Raw genomic sequence first — 18,199 nt, forward strand, 5'->3', positions numbered from 1 at the left:
CCTGTAAATTCAGGCAGCTTATTAAAATATAGGTACAGCTAAGCCCAACCTGTGTTCACCCACAATGGTGATCACCTTCGTGACCAAGACAGGACAGAAAGCCTGAAGAAAGTTGATGAACTAGACCTAGGCAGTCCATTAATGCAGTGGCTTAAAAGTACATAGATGTGGATATACTTATCCAAAAAAAAATCCATGCTTGTATATTTCCACAAAATATATTTGTGGCTAGGCACTTTGGTAAAATATAGATCCATAAGTGCTTTTGAGAGTTTGTTAAAAAAGATGGGCTTGCATCCTAAAAATAAGCTAAAATGGAAATGGCAGAGCCACATGTGACAGGTTTTTATTGCACCTGTTTAATACTAGTAAAAATTAAGTTGGGTATTAATCCATTTTGTACCTTGTAACCTGTTTATAAAATGTTGACAGGTCTGCTAGCACTAGCATGGGAACCAGGGCATTGTCACATGACAGTATTTTTATCCCAGAGGGCTCAGCAGACGATGGAGCAACGGCAGAAGTGACATTCCAGGAAAGCTTCCAAGGAAAAGTACGAACCCTTCAGGTGAGAGGTGTAACAACAATGTGGTGATGCCAGCACAGCTTTGACTGGAAGACTGCTATGTGTGTCGCGTGACCCTGAGCCAATGCATGCAATTGTTATTAGCTTTGCATATGTAATGATTACCACAAGCAAACCCCAATTTGAGAGGTTACAGGAAATATTTTTAATTATCTCACTTTTAAGGAGTTAGGAAGTGTCTGTAGATAATAGCATGGAATGAAATAGTACTGTAATGTGGGCATTCGCTACTACACTGAGATTCTCACTTCTAATTTAACACATGCTGATTACTTTTACAAATTATACCACATTCTTTTTTTAATTGCTTCGTTACTGCTGGCAAGGTCATTTGCCAGCAGACAAACAGCTGGGTGGAGCAGTGATTTATTAACTCTCTGAGATTTGGTATGAATCAGGCACAGACTGATGGGGTGAAAGTCTCGTTGTATGACTATAAGGATCTTATCCAAAACATATTTGGGCAGTCTCATCTTAATTTGTGGATGCAGGACCTTAACAGACGAACAGGTTTTCATTCCACATGTCAACACTAGCTTTGAGCCCAAGCCCCAGAGTTGAAGAAATATGCGTTGATCCTTTGTGTTACCTAATCAGCCATAACACCAAATACATCACACTCCACAATTTTCTGTTTGTGGGTTACAGAAATTCTTGGATTTAACTACTGTGTAACATTTTTGGCGACCATACCCTGTACTTAAGTTACTTTTATCTACGCACTTCAAAGTAAATGTGAGGTTGGTGAAGGGAAGTTTCTTGTTATGTACCATTTTCCTTAACAGACCAGTCAATTGTCACTCCTTATTTTTATGTATTCATTCAGTAATGTAAGAATGATTAAGTGGATTTTTAATAGATATCGCTCTATGTAAATATGGTTTCTAAGTTTCTCCGATGCTGACATTTTGGCCATAATTGCATAGCCAGAGTCTTTAAAATTAAATTTAGGCTTGAGTTGCACAGTTAGACATTGCAATAACTTTTCACAAGATCATCAGTGGCAGAAGCATGAGCAAGGAATGTGATCAGGACAGCGGAATAGAGAGCAAAATGGATTTATTCTTCTGGATTTTTTTTTTTTGGAAATTGGACATGGAGTCATAAGTCATAAAGCCATAAGCTGCACAAAAAAAGGCCATTCGAGCCCATGCCAACTCTCTGTAGAGCAATTCAGTCATCCCCATGCCCCCAGTCCAACACTACAACCTTGCAAGTTAATTTCCTTCAAATATGCATCCAATTTCTTACTGAAATCATTGATTGCCCTCATAGACAGCAAGCTCCAGCTCATTACGACTCACTGCATAAAAAAATTTCTTCCTCACATCCTCCTGCATCTCTTACCCAAAAGTTTAATCAGTATTCCCTAGTCCTTGTACCATCAGCTAATGGGAACAGCTATTCTTTATCTACTTTATATGAAGCTGTCATAATCTTGTATCAAATCTTCCCTCCACCTCCTTTGCTCCAAGGAGAACAGCCCCAGCTTCTCCAACCTACCTGTGCAGCTAAAATCCCTCACCCCTGAACCATTCTGGTAAATCTCCTCTTCACCCTCATAAGTGCCTTCACATCCTTCTTAAAGTAAGACCAAATTTTGTGGCAATACTCTAGCCATAGCCTAACCAGAGCTATAAAAGTTCAGCACAGCTTCCCTGCTTTTGTACTCAGAGGTCTGAATTTCCGCTCCCGGGTTGGGACTGCAGAGCCCTGACCTGGGAGCCGGGAGCTCTGCAAAGCTGACCCAGGAAAAAGTGCCCTGGAAGATCTGATTTCCAGCCCTGGGCAGGGGTGAAAATGGGAGTCATGGTGGGCAACCCCAGAAAGAGTTCAGAGGCTGTCGGATGTGGACTCGGACTGGGCAAAAGGCTAGCCTTGGTGTTCCAGCACTTTGTCAAAGATATCAAAAAATGAATAAAACTAAAAAAATGCCAGCCCATGCCACCATATGCCCTCTATCCATGGTCCCTCATATCTTCCACGCCAACCTATACCCCTTCACCCACCACCCATGTCTGCTTATACCTTCCATGCCAACCTATGCCCCCCACGGACCACCCAGGGACCTTTATAGCCTCTATGCCAACCTATGCCCTCCACCCATCCCTTAAGGCCATTCATAGCCCCTGTGTAAACTGAGTACCTCCATAGCCACCCCAGCCTTTACAGCCCCTTTGCCAGCCCATGCCCTATTACCCACACCCATGGCCCTTTATAGCCCCTATACCAACTCATGCCACTCATGCCCCCCACCAATCATCCTTTTCCCTTACACTTATCATGACAACTCACACAGTATCTGTCATGGGCAGAACTCAGGACCCATGCTGAGAATAATTAAAGCTCGTAAGTGTTTATTGACGAATTCACTATTTAAAGAAAACACACTTTCATGGATAAGAACCCATTCCCTATATTTAGCTTCCTTTAATCCCTAATGAAAACAAGCAAGTCCTACTTCAAAGAGTTTATAACTGCTTGGAGCAGCAAGTGATAGACAGAGCTAAGTGATTCCACAAGCAAAGGATCAGATCTAAGCTCTGCAGTTCTGCCACATTGGCTACAGGGTAGCCTTGAATGGTAGTGGACAATTAAACAACTCACTGGAGGAGGAGGTACCACAAATATCCTCATTCTCAATGATGGGGGAGCCCAGTACACCAGTGCAAAAGATAAGGCTGAAGCACTTGCTACAATCTTCAGCCAGAAATGCTGAGTGGACGATCCATTCTGGCCACCTCCGGAGGTCCCAGCATCACAGATGCCAAGCTTCAGCTAATTTAGTTCTCTCAATTTTGGCAGTTGTAAGGAGGTTCTCGTAAGGAGGACTTTCGAGGGTTGACAGGGCTGAGTTTGTCGTTGTTGTTTCCGATGCCAAGTGGCTAGTCCAGTTGCATTCCTTTGAGACTTAATAGCAATTTGACACAACTGAGTGTCTTGCTAGGCCATTTCAGAGGGCATTTAAGAGTCAACCACATTGCTCTGGGTCTGGAGTCACATGTAGGCCAGACCAGGTAAGGACACAGATTTCCTTCTCTAAAGGACATTAGTGAAGCAGATGGGATTTTACAACAATCGTGGTTTCATGGTCATCATTAGACTTTTAATTCCAAATTTTAATTGAATGCAAATTTCACCATTTGCTGTGGTGGGATTCGAACCCGGGTGCCCAGAGCATTACCCTGGGTCTCTTGATTACTAAGCTAAAAGCAAAATACTACAGATGCTGGAAATCTGAAATAAAAACAGAAAATGATGGTAAAACCCAGCAGGTCTGGCAGTATCTGTGGAAAGAGAAACAGGGTGAATGTTTCAAATTCATAGCTCAGATCAGAGTTCTTTAGGTCTAAAGAAGAGTCAAGGTCTGAAAAAGGGTCATACGGACTTGAAACATTGACTCTGTTTCTCTCTCCGTAGATGCTGCCAGACCTGCTGAATTTTACCAACATGTTCTGTTTTTATCCATGGATTACTAGTACAGCAACAATACCATTATGCCACTGCTTGAGCATAGCAAACATGGACAAAAAAACTGAACAAAGAACAAAGAAAAGTACAGCACAGGAACAGGCCCTTCGGCCCTCCAAGCCTGCGCCAATCATATTGCCCATCACCTAAAACATTTTGCACTTCCGGGGTCCGTATCCCTCTATTCCCATCCTATTCATGTATTTGTCAAGCTGCCTCTTAAAAACCACTATTGTACCTGCTTCCACCACCTCCTCTGGCAGCGAATTCCAGACACTCAACTACCCTCTGTGTAAAAAAACTTGCTCCGCACATCTCCTCTATAGTTTTCTCTTCTCACCTTAAATCTATGTCCCCTAGTAATTTACTCTTCCACCTTGGGAGAAAGCTTCTGACTATCTACTCTGTCCATGCCACTCATAATTTTGTAAACTTCTATCAAGTCGCCCCTCAATCTCCGTCGCTCTAGTGAGAACAATCCGAGTTTCTCCAACCTCTCCTTATAGCTAATAACCTCCAGATCAGGCAGCATCCTGGTAAACTTCCTCTGCACCCTCTCCAATGCCTCCATATCCTTCTGGTAATGTGGCGACCAGAATTGCACACAATATTCCAAGTGTGGCCTAACCAAGGTTCTATACAGCTGCAGCATGACTTCCCAGCTTTTATACTCAATACCCCTGCCAATGAAGGCAAGCATGCCATATGCCTTCCTGACTACCTTATTCACCTGCGTTGCCACTTTCAGTGACCTGTGGACCTGTACACCCAGATCCCTCTGCCCGTCAATGCACTTAAGGGTTCTGCCATTTACTGTATAATTCCTGCCTGCATTAGACCTTCGCATTTGTCCGGATTAAACCCATCTGCCATTTCTCAGCCCAAGTCTCCAACCGATCTATATCCCGTTGTATCCTTTGACAATCCTCTTCACTGTCTGCAACTCCTCCAGCCTTAGTGTCGTCTGCAAACTTAGTAATTAGCCCAGTTACATTTTCCTTCAAATTTTTGATGTATACTACAAACAGCAAAGGTCCCAGCACTGATCCCTGCGGAACTCCACTAGTCAAAGCTCTCCATTCAGAAAAGCACCTTTCCACTGCTACCCTCTGTCTTCTATGACCAAGCCAATTCTGTATCCATCTTGCCAGCTCACCTCTGATCCCGTGCAACTTTACCTTCTGTACCAGTCTGCCATGAGGGACCTTGTCAAAAGTCTTACTGAAATCCATGTATATAACATCCACTGCCCTTCCATCGTCGATCATCTTTGTCACTTCCTCGAAAAACTCGATCAAGTTAGTGAGACATGACCTCCCCTTCACAAAACCATGCTGCCTGTCGCTAATACGCCCATTTGCTTCCAAATGGTAGTAAATCGTGCCACGAAGAATCTTCTCCAATAATTTCCCTCCCACTGACGTAAGGCTCACCGGCCTGTAATTTCCTGGATTATCCCTGCTACCCTTCTTAAACAATTGAACAACATTGGCCATTCTCCAGTCCTCTGGGACCTCACCCATAGCCAGTGAGAATACAAAATTTTGTGTCAAGGCCCCAGCAATCTCCTCCCTTGCCTCCCTCAGTACTCTGGGGTAGATCCCATCTGGCCCTGGGGACTTATCCAACTTAATATTCTTCAAGATGCCTAACACCTCTTTTTGATCTTAACATGATCCAGGCTATCTACACATTCTTCCTTAGACAAATTGACCGCTAAATCCTTCTCTTTGGTGAAAACTGATGAGAAGTATTCATTTAGTATCTTTCCCATTTGTTCTGGCTCCACACACAGATTCCCACCTCTGTCCCTGAGTGGGCCTACCCTTTCCCTGGCTACCCTCTTGCTTTTTACATATGTATAAAAGGCCTTGGGATTTTCCTTAATCCTGGTTGCCAGTGACTTTTCATGACCCCTTTTAGCCCTCCTGACTCTTTGCTTAAGTTTCTTCCTACTTTCTTTATATTCTCCACAGGCTTCATCTGTTCCCAGCCTTCTAGCCCTTACGAATGCTTCCCTTTTCTTTTTGACTAATCTCACAATATCCTTCATTATCCAAGGTTCCTGAAACTTGCCATGCTTATCTTTCATCCTAGCAGGAACATGCCGGTCCTGAATTCTTATCAACTGACGTTTGAAAGCCCCCAACATGTCAGTTGTTGACTTGCCCTCAAACATCCTCCTCCAGTCTAGATTCCTCAGTTCCTGCCTAATATTGTTATAATTAGCCATAATCCAATTAAGCACCTTAACCTGAGGACTCCTGTTATCCTTATCCACCAGTACCTTGAAACTTACTGAATTATGGTCACTTTCCCCGAAATGCTCTCCAATGAAACTTCGACCACCTGGCTGGGTTCATTCCCTAATACCAGGTCCAGTATTGCCCCTTCCCTAGTTGAGCTATCTACATATTGTCTCAGGAAGCCCTCCTGGATGCACCTTACAAATTCTGCACCATCCAAACCCCTAGCACTAAGTGATTCCATCAATATAGGGAAAGTTAAAATCACCCACCACAACAACCCTATTGCTTTTACAGCTTTCCAAAATCTGCCTACATAACTGTTCCTCAATCTCCTGCCGGCAATTGGGAGGCCTATAGTAAACCCCCAACATTGTGACTGCACCCTTCCTATTCCAGAGCTCTACCCATATTGCCTCGCTGCATGAGCCCACCAAGGTGTCCTGTTGTACAGCTGTGATATTCCCCTTAACCAGCAGTGCAACTCCCCCACCTCTTCTACATCCCTCTCTATCCTGCCTGAAACATCTAAATCCTGGGACGTTTATCTGCCAATCCTGTCCAATCTTCAACCAGTCTCTGTAATAGCAATAACATCATAGTTCCAAGTACTAATCCAAGCTCTAGGCTCATCTGCCTTGCCTGTTATACTTCTCGCATTGAAACAAATGCATTTCAGACCCCCAGTCCCACTGTGTTCAGTAATTTTTCCCTGCCTGCCCTTCCTCTTAGTCCTACTGGCCATACTCACTTGTTCCCAGTCCTTTATTTCACCTGCTGACCTATTGCTCTGGTTCCCACCCCCCTGCCATGCTAGTTTAAACCCTCCCGAGTGACACTAGTAAACCTCACCGTCAGGATATTGGTGCCCCTCCAGTTTAGATGCAACCTGTCCTTCTTGTACAGGTCCCACCTGCCCTGGAAGAGATCCCACTGATCCAGATATCGGAAACCCTCCCTCCTACACCATCTGTTCAGCCACATGTTCAGCTGCACTTTCTTCCTATTTCTAGCCTCACTGGTACGTGGCACAGGGAGTAATCCTGAGATTACAACCCTAGAGGTCCTGTTTTTTAACTTTCTACCTAACTCCCTGAACTCCCGCTGCAGGACCTCATCACTCTTCCTGCCTATGTCATTAGTACCAATGTGTACCACGACCTCTGGCTGTTCTCCCTCCCCCTTCAGAATGTCCTGTACCCAATCAGAGACCTGGACTCTGGCACCAGGGAGGCAACACACCATCCTGGTGTCTCTTTCACGACCACAGAAGTGCCTATCTGAGCCCCTGACTATACAGTTCCCTATGACAATTGCTCTTCTGTGATTTGACACCCACCCCCCGCCGCTGAACAACAGAGCCAGCCGTGGTGCCCCCGCTCTGGCTACTGCTGTTGTTTTCCCCTGATAGGCCATCTCCCCCAACAGTATCCAAAATGGTATACCTGTTACAGGGGGACAGCCACAGGGGATTTCTGCACTGACTGCCTGCCCCTTCTAGCGGTCACCCATCTTTCTGTCTGTACCTTGGGTGTGACCACGTCTCCAAAACTCCTGTCAATGACGCTTTCCGCCACCTGAATGCTCCTAAGTGCATCCAATTGCTGCTCCAACTGATCCATGCGGTCTGTGAGGAGCTGCAATTGGGTACACTTCCTGCAGATGTAGTTGTCCAGGACACTTGAAGTGTCACAGATTTCCCACATCCCACACGTGAAGCACTTCACCCCAGCAACTGCCATTTCTAGAACTATTTAATAAATTAATTTAAATCTAATAACTGCTTATTGACTTCTTATTAATTATACGTTCCCTAGGGCTAGATTTCTACTATAAATGCTAAATTCTAAGAACAGTAATCCCCTGATTCTGGTCTAGATACCCTCTACTTATTAATTAAGGGATTAATTTATTTGGTTTAATTAGATTAACAATGTTTTAGTTTCAAATTCAGTGTAGATTCTCTACCAGCCAATCAAGTCACAGATTTACCGTGACGCCACTTTTAATTTTATTTTTAAGACCCGAGGTCCGCAAATTCCTGAGGTAAGGTTTTTATACTCACCTCTCTGGAACCCCGCCCTCCGACTCTGCTCCCTGGAACTCTCCTCGCGCTCTTTTACCCTGTGTCTCCGCCGCTCTCCTCGCACTCTTTTACCCATGCGTCTCCGCCGCTCTCCTCGCGCTCTTTTATCCTCCAGAGGTGGGGTGAGAATGACTGCCCTTGACATCGAGGCAGCATTTGACCAAGTGTGGCATCAAGGAGCCTTAGCAAAACTGGAGCCAATGGGAATAAGCGGGAAAGCTCTCCACTGGTTAGAACAAAAAAGATGATTGTGGTTTTTAGTGGTCAATCATCTCAGTTCCAGGACATCACTGCAGGAGTTCCTCAGGGTAGTGTCCTAGGCCCAACCATCTTCATGTTGCTTCATCAGTGACATTCCTTCCATCATAAGGTCAGAAGTGGGGAAGTTTGCTGATGGTTGTACAACATTCAGCATCATTCGCAACTCCTCAGCTACTGAAGCAGCCCATGTCCATTTTCAGCAAGACCTGGACAATATCCAGGTTTGGGCTGACAAGTGGGAAGTAACATTCGTGCTACACAAGTGCCAAGCAATCACCATCTCCAACAAGAAAGAATCTAACCATCGCCCTTGATGTTCAATGGCATTACGATCGCTGAATACCCAACTGTCAACATCCTGGGGGCTACCATTGACCAGAAACTGAACTGGACCAGCCATATAACTACTGTGGCTATAAGAGCAGGTCAGAGGCTAGGAATCCTGTGACAAATAACCCACCTCCTGACCCTCCCCAAAGCCTGCCCACCATCTACAAGCCACAGGTCAGAAGTGTGATGGAATACTGTCCACTTGCCTGGATGAGTGCAGCTCCAACAACACTCAAGATGCTTGACACCCTCCAGGACAAAGCAGTCCGCTTGATTGGCACTACATCCACAAAAATTCATTCCCTCCACCACTGACACACAGTAGCAGCTGTGTACCATTTACAAGATGCACCTCAGGTAGTCACCAAGCCTCCTAAGAAAGCAGCTTCCAAATCCACGACCATTACTATCGAGAAGGGCAAGGGCAGTGGACACATGGGAACACCACCAACTGGAAGTTCCCCTTCAAGCCACTCACCATCCTGACGTGGAAATATATTGCTGTTCCTTCACTGTCGCTGGGTCAAAATCCTGGAACTTTCTCCCTAACAGCACTGTGGGTGTACCTACACCACATGCACTGCAGCAGTGCAAGAAGGCAACTCACCATCACCTTCTCAAGGGCAACTAGGGATGGGAAATAAATGCTGGCCCAGCCAGCGAAGCCCACAGCCCATGAACAAATAAAGAAAAATGTTCACATTAAACACCACCTGTAGTCAGTGGCAAGGAACAACTTAGACTATGGACATTTCAGAAAAATATTAAAAACATTCTCACTTACCTCAAACCAAGCCTGACACAATGCCCTTGACGTTAAATCTCCAGATCTATGTAGAAGGAATACATTTTCTGGATCACCTGACACTGCCCCATGTCTGATGACTCTTTAAATGAGTGGCTGTGACCTCCTTCCGGGTCACAGCCAATGTCTTTGGAAGCTGGACATCCTGCCCGCCAACACTGTTCGGGCATACTGCACCCTCACTTTGGGTCTCAAGGGCTGGAAACCCACCCTTCGGCCTGAATTTGAATAATTGCCATTTTAGTGGCACACTTTGACAGAGGGGGCAGGAGTCAGAAAGCTGCCCACTTCCAGGTGTGAGTCCCATCCACCAAGACAGGATGTTTTATTCAGCCCGTTGTTTCAAATGTATGGTTGGTTACATTGAACATAGACGGGAGCTGCATTTGCAGCAACTTTGGTTCATGCTTTATGCCCACATGTTAAACTTGCTGGAAGTCCACTGAATCACAAGAATTAACCAAGCAATTTTGATGTTGTACAGGGAAAGCCTTTCACATTCTGTTTAACTGTAGACCTGTACAATAACTTGTGTAAGCTTCTTTTCTGAATTGGTTAGTGCTTGATGATAACGTATCGCACTTTACTCATTCATTGTATTGTACAACAAAGTACATTATTCCATGCATAGTATTGTTGGTCTCCATTTTAGCACTTTCCAAGTCAGTGCAGTGACTTGCAAGCTTCAGAGGAGGAGCTACTTACATGATTGCATGATTGGTTAGGATTCAGATTGTCTTCTCCTTAGAATTAGATGGCACACAGGAGACATGAAGATGACTGCTGAAATACCGAATATTGTTCCAAGTCAGGATGGTGTGTGGCTTGGAGGGGAAAGCTTGCCAGTGGTGCTCACATGCACCTGTTGCCCTTGCCCCTCTAGATGGTAGAGGTCACAGGTTTGGAAGTTGCTGTCAGAGGGGGCTTGACGAGATGCTGCAGAGTTTCTTGTAAATGGTACACATTACTGCTACTGTGAGCTGGTGGCGGAGGGAGTGTTACTCAACTATATTGAAAGACCAAGGCCAGGATTTTCCTAGTTCTGTTGAAGGGTCATGAGGATTCGAAACGTCAACTTTTTTCTTCTCCGCCGATGCTGCCAGACCTGCTGAGTTTTTCCAGGTAATTCTGTTTTTCTCCAGGATTTTCCCTGCCTACTGGCATCAGGCAAGTTCGCTGGCATGAGCAGACAGATGCGATCGGTTTCACAACAGTACGAATCTAGTACGCGATCGCCCGTTCAACCTGCCGATGGCGGGCCGTGTTCTCCGCCATCGGATGTCAAGAACCTCATTGTGATACATCAGCATATCATATTATTAGGCCTGCCTGACGGAATCAACCCCGTTGCTGGATCGTCCGCCCACGTTGGCTGGAAAATGCGCTGACATGTTTCACAACAGCACATAAGTGATGTGCACCTGGCGGACTGCATTTCACTTGGGACTTCGAAGCTTGTTTGCCTACAAGTTGCTTCGGACAACACTCGCAGTCATCAGCGCCAGGCTTCACAGGCAGCACCATATCACTTTTAAGGGGGCTAACAGCAGATCTCAACCCACCAGATCAGCCATATGTTGGTGGATTTTCAATGGCTGCGGGGCTAGGGTTGCTTGTCAAAGGGGGAGAAGTGGCCTCAGGCAAGGGAAGAGGCTGCAGGGCGAGGGGTGTACTGGGGAAGGAAGGTATCCCAGGGTGTGTGTATGGGGGCACATGTTGATCTGTGCAAGTGGCCTCAAGGTGGTGAGGACTGAGGAGGCAGTCTCCAGAGGAGATGAGGCCAGATGGACGTGCAGAGGGTATGTGTGTCAGAATGGGTGGTGATGTCCCTTGAGCTGGCAGTGAGTGAGATGCCAGTGAATGTGTGATAGGCTTGAGTGTGAGTTTAGAGTGATGAGATGGTTGCCATACCCTCGCTGCATGGATGAGATCATTCATCCTCTATCTGTATTGGATGGCCAACCTCTTCTGTGCAGCATTGGCACTGATCACCACTGCCACCTCCTCCCAAGCCTGGGTGGTCACGCTGCTGCCCATCCTCCGGCCAGAGCAGGGGTTGAGGACATCGTGGTGGGCCTCCACTGCGTCCAAAAGACGTTCCAGTGATGCATCACTAAAACTGGGGTGGTAATCTTTTTGCCTTTTGTGGACATCTTCCTTGAAGTAGTCATGGGCTGGAACCTCTGAGATGTTTGCGCAGGGCTGGACTTTAAATATGGCGTAACGAAGCAGCAAGGTGATGGCGGGCGGGCAAATGAGAGCCTTCCTGCCATGGAAACGGCGTGTTTCTTGTGAATGCATAAATAATGTGGTGGGTTTGGGATGATACAGCGTGAAAAGCCACTATTGTGGCTGGCTGGTAAAACGTCTGCAAAGTCAGTATGAGGAGCTAGGTACCAAATTAATAAGCAGAACCTTAATTGTAATAATCTCTGGATTATTACCTGAGCCACATGCAAATTGACATTGGGCAAATAAGATTAGAGAGAACAATGCATGGCTGAAAGGCTGGTGTGAGAGAAGTGGGTTCTGGTTTGTGGGGCACTAGTATCAGTACTGGGGAAAGTGGGGGCTGTACCGTTGGGAAGGTTTACACCTGAACCATGCTAGGACGAGTGTCCTCGCAAATCGCATAACTAGGGAAGTACTGACAAGACAGGAGAGCAAAATAGTAATATGAGAAATGAGGGTCAGAGAATGGCAGAAAGGGACAGGGAGCAAAAACCTAAGAATACATCAACAGTCAAGACTAAATGTTATAAAAGTAACAAAAAGACAAAGCTGAAGGCTCTCTATCTGAATGCACGTAGCATTCATAGCAAAGTAAATGAATTGATGGCCAACATTTAAGTAAATAAATATGATCTGATAGCAATTCCCGAGATGTGGCTGCAGGATAACAAAGATTGGTCCTTAATATTGAGCGGTACATGACATTCAAGAAGAATAGGAAGCTAGGTAAAGGTGGAGGGGTAGCACTGTTAATCAAAGAGGACATTGGTGCAAGAGTTAGAGATGACCTTGGTTCTGGAAATCAGGATTTAGAATCGGTTTGGGTGGAGATGAGGAATAATAAGGGAAAAAAGTCATTAGTGGTAGTGGTATACAGGGCCCCTAACAGTATCTGCAGTGTATGACAAAGTATTCAAGAGAAGATATTGTGTGCTTTTGATAAAGGGACATAATTAATCATGGGTCATTTTAATCTACACATAAACTGAAAAAATCAGATTGGCAGTAGTAGCCTGGGTGAAGAATTCTTAGAATGCTTTTGAGATAGTTTCTTAGAGCAGCATGTTCTGGAACCAACCAGAGAGCAGATTATATTAGACTTGTTATTGTGTCACATGACAGGATTAATTAATGACCCCAGAGTAAAGACACCCCTAGGTAGCAGTGACCTCAACATGATTGAATTTTACATCCAGTTTGAGAGGGAGAAGAGTGGGTCTAAGACTAGTATCTTAAATTTAAATAAGGGCAACTATGTGGGGATGAAAGCTGAGCTAGCTGAAGTGAACTGGGAAACTAGGCTAGAGGATAGATCAATAGAGAAGCAGTGGCAGGCATTTAAAGGGATATTTCAGAGTATTCAGAAAAAGTACATTCCTACTATAAAGAAAAATTCCAAGGGGATGACCCACCTTCCATAGTTAACTGAAGAGGTTAAGGAAAGCATCAAATTTAAGGAAAAAGCAAACAACTCCACAAAGGTTAGTGGCAGAACAATTGATTGGACAGAATATAAAGAGCATCAGAGAATGGCTAAAAGGTTAATCAGGAGCAATAAATTAGAGTATGAGAGGGAGCTAGTTAGAAATGTAAAAACAGACAGTTTCTACAGATATTTAAAAAGGAAAAGAGTAAGTAAAGCAAGTGTTCGTCCTCTAGAGAGTGGGAATGAGGAGTTAATAGTAGATAATAAGGAAATGGTGGAAGAAATGATACTTGTGTATTTTGCTTCTGTGTTCACTATAGAGGATACAAAAACATTCCAGTAATAGTTACAAATCAGGTGAACGGGAGAGAGGAACTTGGTGAAATTGAGATCTCTAGGGAAACTGAGCAAGTTGATAGAGCTACGGGCTGGGAAGTCTCTGGGTCCTGATGGACTACATTCTAGGGTCTTAAAAGAGGTGGCTAATGAGGTAGTCGATGTACTGGTGTTAATTTTCCAAAATTCACTAGATTCCAGAAAGGTTCCATCAGATTGGAAAGTAGCAAATATAATCCCTCTATTCAAGAAGGGAGGGAGGCAGAAAATGGCAAACTTAGGCCAGTTAGCTTGACATCTGTCATGGGGAAATAATTTGAATCGATCATTAAGGAGGTTAAAGCTGGGCACTTCGAAAATCTCAAGGTAATCAGGAAGAGTCAGCATGGTTTTGTGAAAGGAAAATCATGTTTAACCAATTTATTGAAGGAGTTTTTTGAAGGAATAACATGCACAGTGGATAAAGGGGAGCCTGTAGATGTACTGTACTTGGATTTCTAGAAGGCATTTTATAAAGTGCCACATCAAAGATTATTATGGAAAATATAAGTGTATGGTGTAGAGGGTGACATATTAGCATAGATAGAAGATTGGCTGGCTGGCAGAAAGCAGAGAGGAGTATGGATAAATTGGTCTTTTTCTGGTTGGCAGGATGTGACGAGTGGAGTCCCACATGGGTCTGTACTGGGCCCTGAACTTTTTACGATTTACATCAGTGACTTAGATGAGGGGAATGAAGACATGGTAGATAAAGTTGCAGATGACCCAAAGTCAGGTAGGAAAGTATGCTGTGAAGAGGACTTGAGGAGGTTGCAGTAGGATATGGATAGGTTGAGTGAGTGGGCAAAGATCTGGCAAATGGAGTTTAATGTGGGAAAATGTGCAGTTGTTCACTTTGGCAGGAAGAACAAAAAGCAGAGTATTACTTAAATGGAGAATGGCTGCATAATTCTGAGGTGCAGAGGGATCTAGGTTTTCTAGTTCATGAGTCACAAAAAGTTAGTATCCAGGAACAGCAAGTAATCAATAAGGCTTATGGAATGCTATCCTTTATTAAGAAAGGGATTGAACATAAAAGTAAGGATGTTATGCTTCAGTTATACAGGGCATTGGTGAGACTGCACCTCGAAAACTATGTGTAGTTTTGGTCTCCTTATTTGAGGAAGGATGTATATGCATTGGAGGTGGTTCAAAGGAGGTTTACTAGATTGATATCTGGAATGAGTGAGTTGTCTTATGAGGGAAGGTTGGACAGACTGTGTTTGTTTCCATTGGAGTTTAGCAGAGTGAGGGGAGATTTGATTGAAGTATACAAGATCCTGAACAGCCTTGACAAGGTAGACGCTGAAAGGATGTTTCCTCTTGTGGGTGAGTCTAGAACTAGGGGGCACGAAATTCAAAATTAGGGGTTGCCCTTATCAGACAGAGAAGATAACTCTTTTCTCTCAGAGGGCAATGCGACTTTGGAAGTCTGTCTCAGGAAGTGGTGGGGGCAGGGTCATTGAATATTTTTAAGGTAGTGGTAGATAGATTCTTGTTAGGCAAGAGAATCAAAGGCTATCGGGGTTAGATGGGAATGTGGAAATCGAAACACCAAAAGATCAGCCATGATCTTATTGAATGGTAGAGCAGGCTTGAGGGGGCGAATGGTCTACTCCTGTTCCTATTTCTAATGTTCTTTTGTACCGCACTTAGTGCAAATCGGGGACAATTTCCCCCCCAAACAAAACTCAGAAATCAGTTTACCCTACTTAACTCCATTGCATTTAAACTTACCAAGGCAACAGCAAAATATTAATGAACGTCAGTGTTTCTTTTCGTTATACTTCATGAAACAAATCGAGATCATTGTTTCTTTGGCTCTACTAATACAAGTTAGTATCTAATGTTACGACCAGGTGAGGAAGGGTCAAGTGTCTTCCCTTTTTTCTCTTTCCTCATTTGACAGCAAATTTTTTTTGCAAATGCTAATTCACTTAAGTATTTACATGCAGTGAACATAAAAGAAGCAATAGGACAACTCTTCTTAGTTTTACAAAGAAAGAAATTAGTTTTATTATACTTAAACTGATCTAAGTAAAATAATAAAATACACACTGACTTTCGCGCACACACTCGAAATTGGCACACGCAATAAGGATAAGATAGTGTGGCTAAATTCGAGTCCATAAAAGTTAAAAGGAATTCACAGTCAAATATAAAAGCAAAATCCTGTGGATGCTGGAAATCAGCAATAAAAACAGAAAATGCTGGAAAAAAATCAGCAGGTCTGGCAGCATCTGAGGAGAGAGAAACAGAGTTAATATTTCAAGTCCATATGACTTCTTCAGAGCAGACTCTTCTTCATTAACAGACTGTAGTTTGGTGACTCGATTGGCTTCAGGTTGAATCCAGTGATCTTGCTGCTTTTACTCGGTAGTCTTATGCTTTTACTACCGAGGCAATTTAAAACTGCAAATGGATGGTCTATCTGTTCTTCTGGAGGCACAGCTGTGGAGTTGAGTTCTTTCTTTAAAATCTCCTGAACATAGAGTCAAGCAATAGCAGATAGGGCCCAAAAGCTTGCAAGTTTGATGGGGAGAAAGTGAGACTCTCTCAGCTTCTCAACCTCAGTTCTGCTTCGAAAAAATGTGCTTAAAACATACAAAGGGTATCTTGTCATGTCACCACCCTCTCCAAATGACCAGTAATTCAAACTTGATCATGTATTCCAGTTGTAACTTGATTAGTCAAGTCTGGAAATTCTCCCTCTTAGCCCCGGTCCCATTGATCGAGTGATTAGATTTGATGGTTTATCTGCACCCAGTTGAGTATCAGGACTATGTGCTAATGGAATAGGAAATATGGTTCATTTGTATTCTTTTGAGATCATCGTCTTTGATGGATTTTTGTAGACCTGCAAGTCTCCATCTCAACGGGGTTAGAATGTGGAAAGTACAGTACTGCAAATTAGGTTGCCATCTTGACTGTGAGTTCAAATCACTTTAGTCTGTTTTTAAAAAGCCTGTTTCTTAAAAGTTCAATTCATATTTCCAACCAGTGCATTAAAAATCATTATTTGGTCATCGTCATGACAATAGAAAGACATAAAATCAAGGAAACACTGGATACATTAAGGTTTTATGGACTGAGCAAAGTGCAGTGTGCAGACAATAAAAGTTGCTGTTAGTCATTTTGAAATCAGTAACCATGGCACTAATAAAAAATTGCACATTTCTCTGGTGATCTGGATTTCCTGCTTTCGATAATGTAATACTCATTCTATGAAACAAGTAGTTTGATATTGATTTGTTAAAACCGGAAGGAACTGTAAAATTTTTACACTGTAGAACACTTATAATCCCACATTGTTCTTTCTGTTTTAAGTTTCTCTTGAGATTGGTCCTTCACAGTTGGAAGCTCCAATGTGTTGAGCATCCAGTGAGTCAGAAGATCTAGAATTTCTCCTCCCAGATAGGAGAAACTGCACCCTTTTTAAAAAAAAATGTTAATGATTTACAATGTTGTGTAAGTTGCTGTCGCATCTTTCTGATAATGGAGCTGCATATACATTATCATCTACAATCCTACAATAAATCCATTAATAGGTGCAACAAATACACTAATATTTTTATGGATGATGGTAGAGGAAGAAGGTTAGATTTTCCCCATGGTATAGCATGACACTTTAATGGACCTATGATTGAAAAGAGTGTACACAGATCAAGGGTCTCATTTAGATAGCCAGATAAAAACAGAATAATCAGCATATACTGTGTGATTTTATTGAGATGAGTTCTTAAAGCTAGAGAAAACAAAATTCATTTTATATTTTGTTCTATTTCTTAGCGCCAGTTGGCAAAAAATATTAAATTTGGCCAGCCCCCACCGACTCTTACTGGGAAAAGAATGGAAGATACTGGAAACAATTCGGAGGTTGATGGGTTTCTCAGAAGTCCATTGGAACAATCCATTCTGCAAGAAACACAATTCCTAGGCTCAACACTCAAGGTAAGCATTCAGTTGTCACAAGATTTTGTCTGTAGATCTAACATTTTATATGAAGTAGATTCGGAGTCTCATTTTCAAAAGTAGAGCTGGATGGACAGTTGGGCAGGTGGTGCATCATTGTCATTTGTCCCATTGAAATTGACAATTTTAGTGCCCACAGACTCATATTCACAACACCAGGGGCTGATAATGTGTTGACAGACATGTCATTAAAAGCTCACAAGAAATGTTTAAATTATGGAGCTTCCCATTGTGTGATTGGAGCAACAAAGCAATACTCAAAAGATGTATTTCATGGAAGGAGAAATATCAGTGAAGAATGTATACAGCTCTGTACAGATAACAAAATTAGGCCTTTCAAGTTTAAGGGGCTCTTGCTTCATGAGAAATAGTTTGTAACTTTTTGCCATATGTTTACAAACATATGATA

General features: G+C 43.3%; 1 protein-coding gene across 1 annotated transcript in view; it reads left to right on the top strand.

Annotated features, from left to right (window-relative positions):
- The first annotated feature begins 448 nt into the window (after positions 1-448).
- cracd (capping protein inhibiting regulator of actin dynamics) overlaps positions 449-18,199 on the top strand; it is a 68,785-nt gene continuing 51,034 nt past the window's right edge. Inside the window, 2 exon segments of the mRNA XM_041183077.1 lie at positions 449-568; positions 17,608-17,769. Of these exon segments, the coding sequence (XP_041039011.1) occupies positions 449-568; positions 17,608-17,769 (282 nt within the window).

The sequence above is a fragment of the Carcharodon carcharias genome, chromosome 1 (assembly GCF_017639515.1).
Source record: "Carcharodon carcharias isolate sCarCar2 chromosome 1, sCarCar2.pri, whole genome shotgun sequence".
NCBI lineage: Eukaryota > Metazoa > Chordata > Chondrichthyes > Lamniformes > Lamnidae > Carcharodon > Carcharodon carcharias.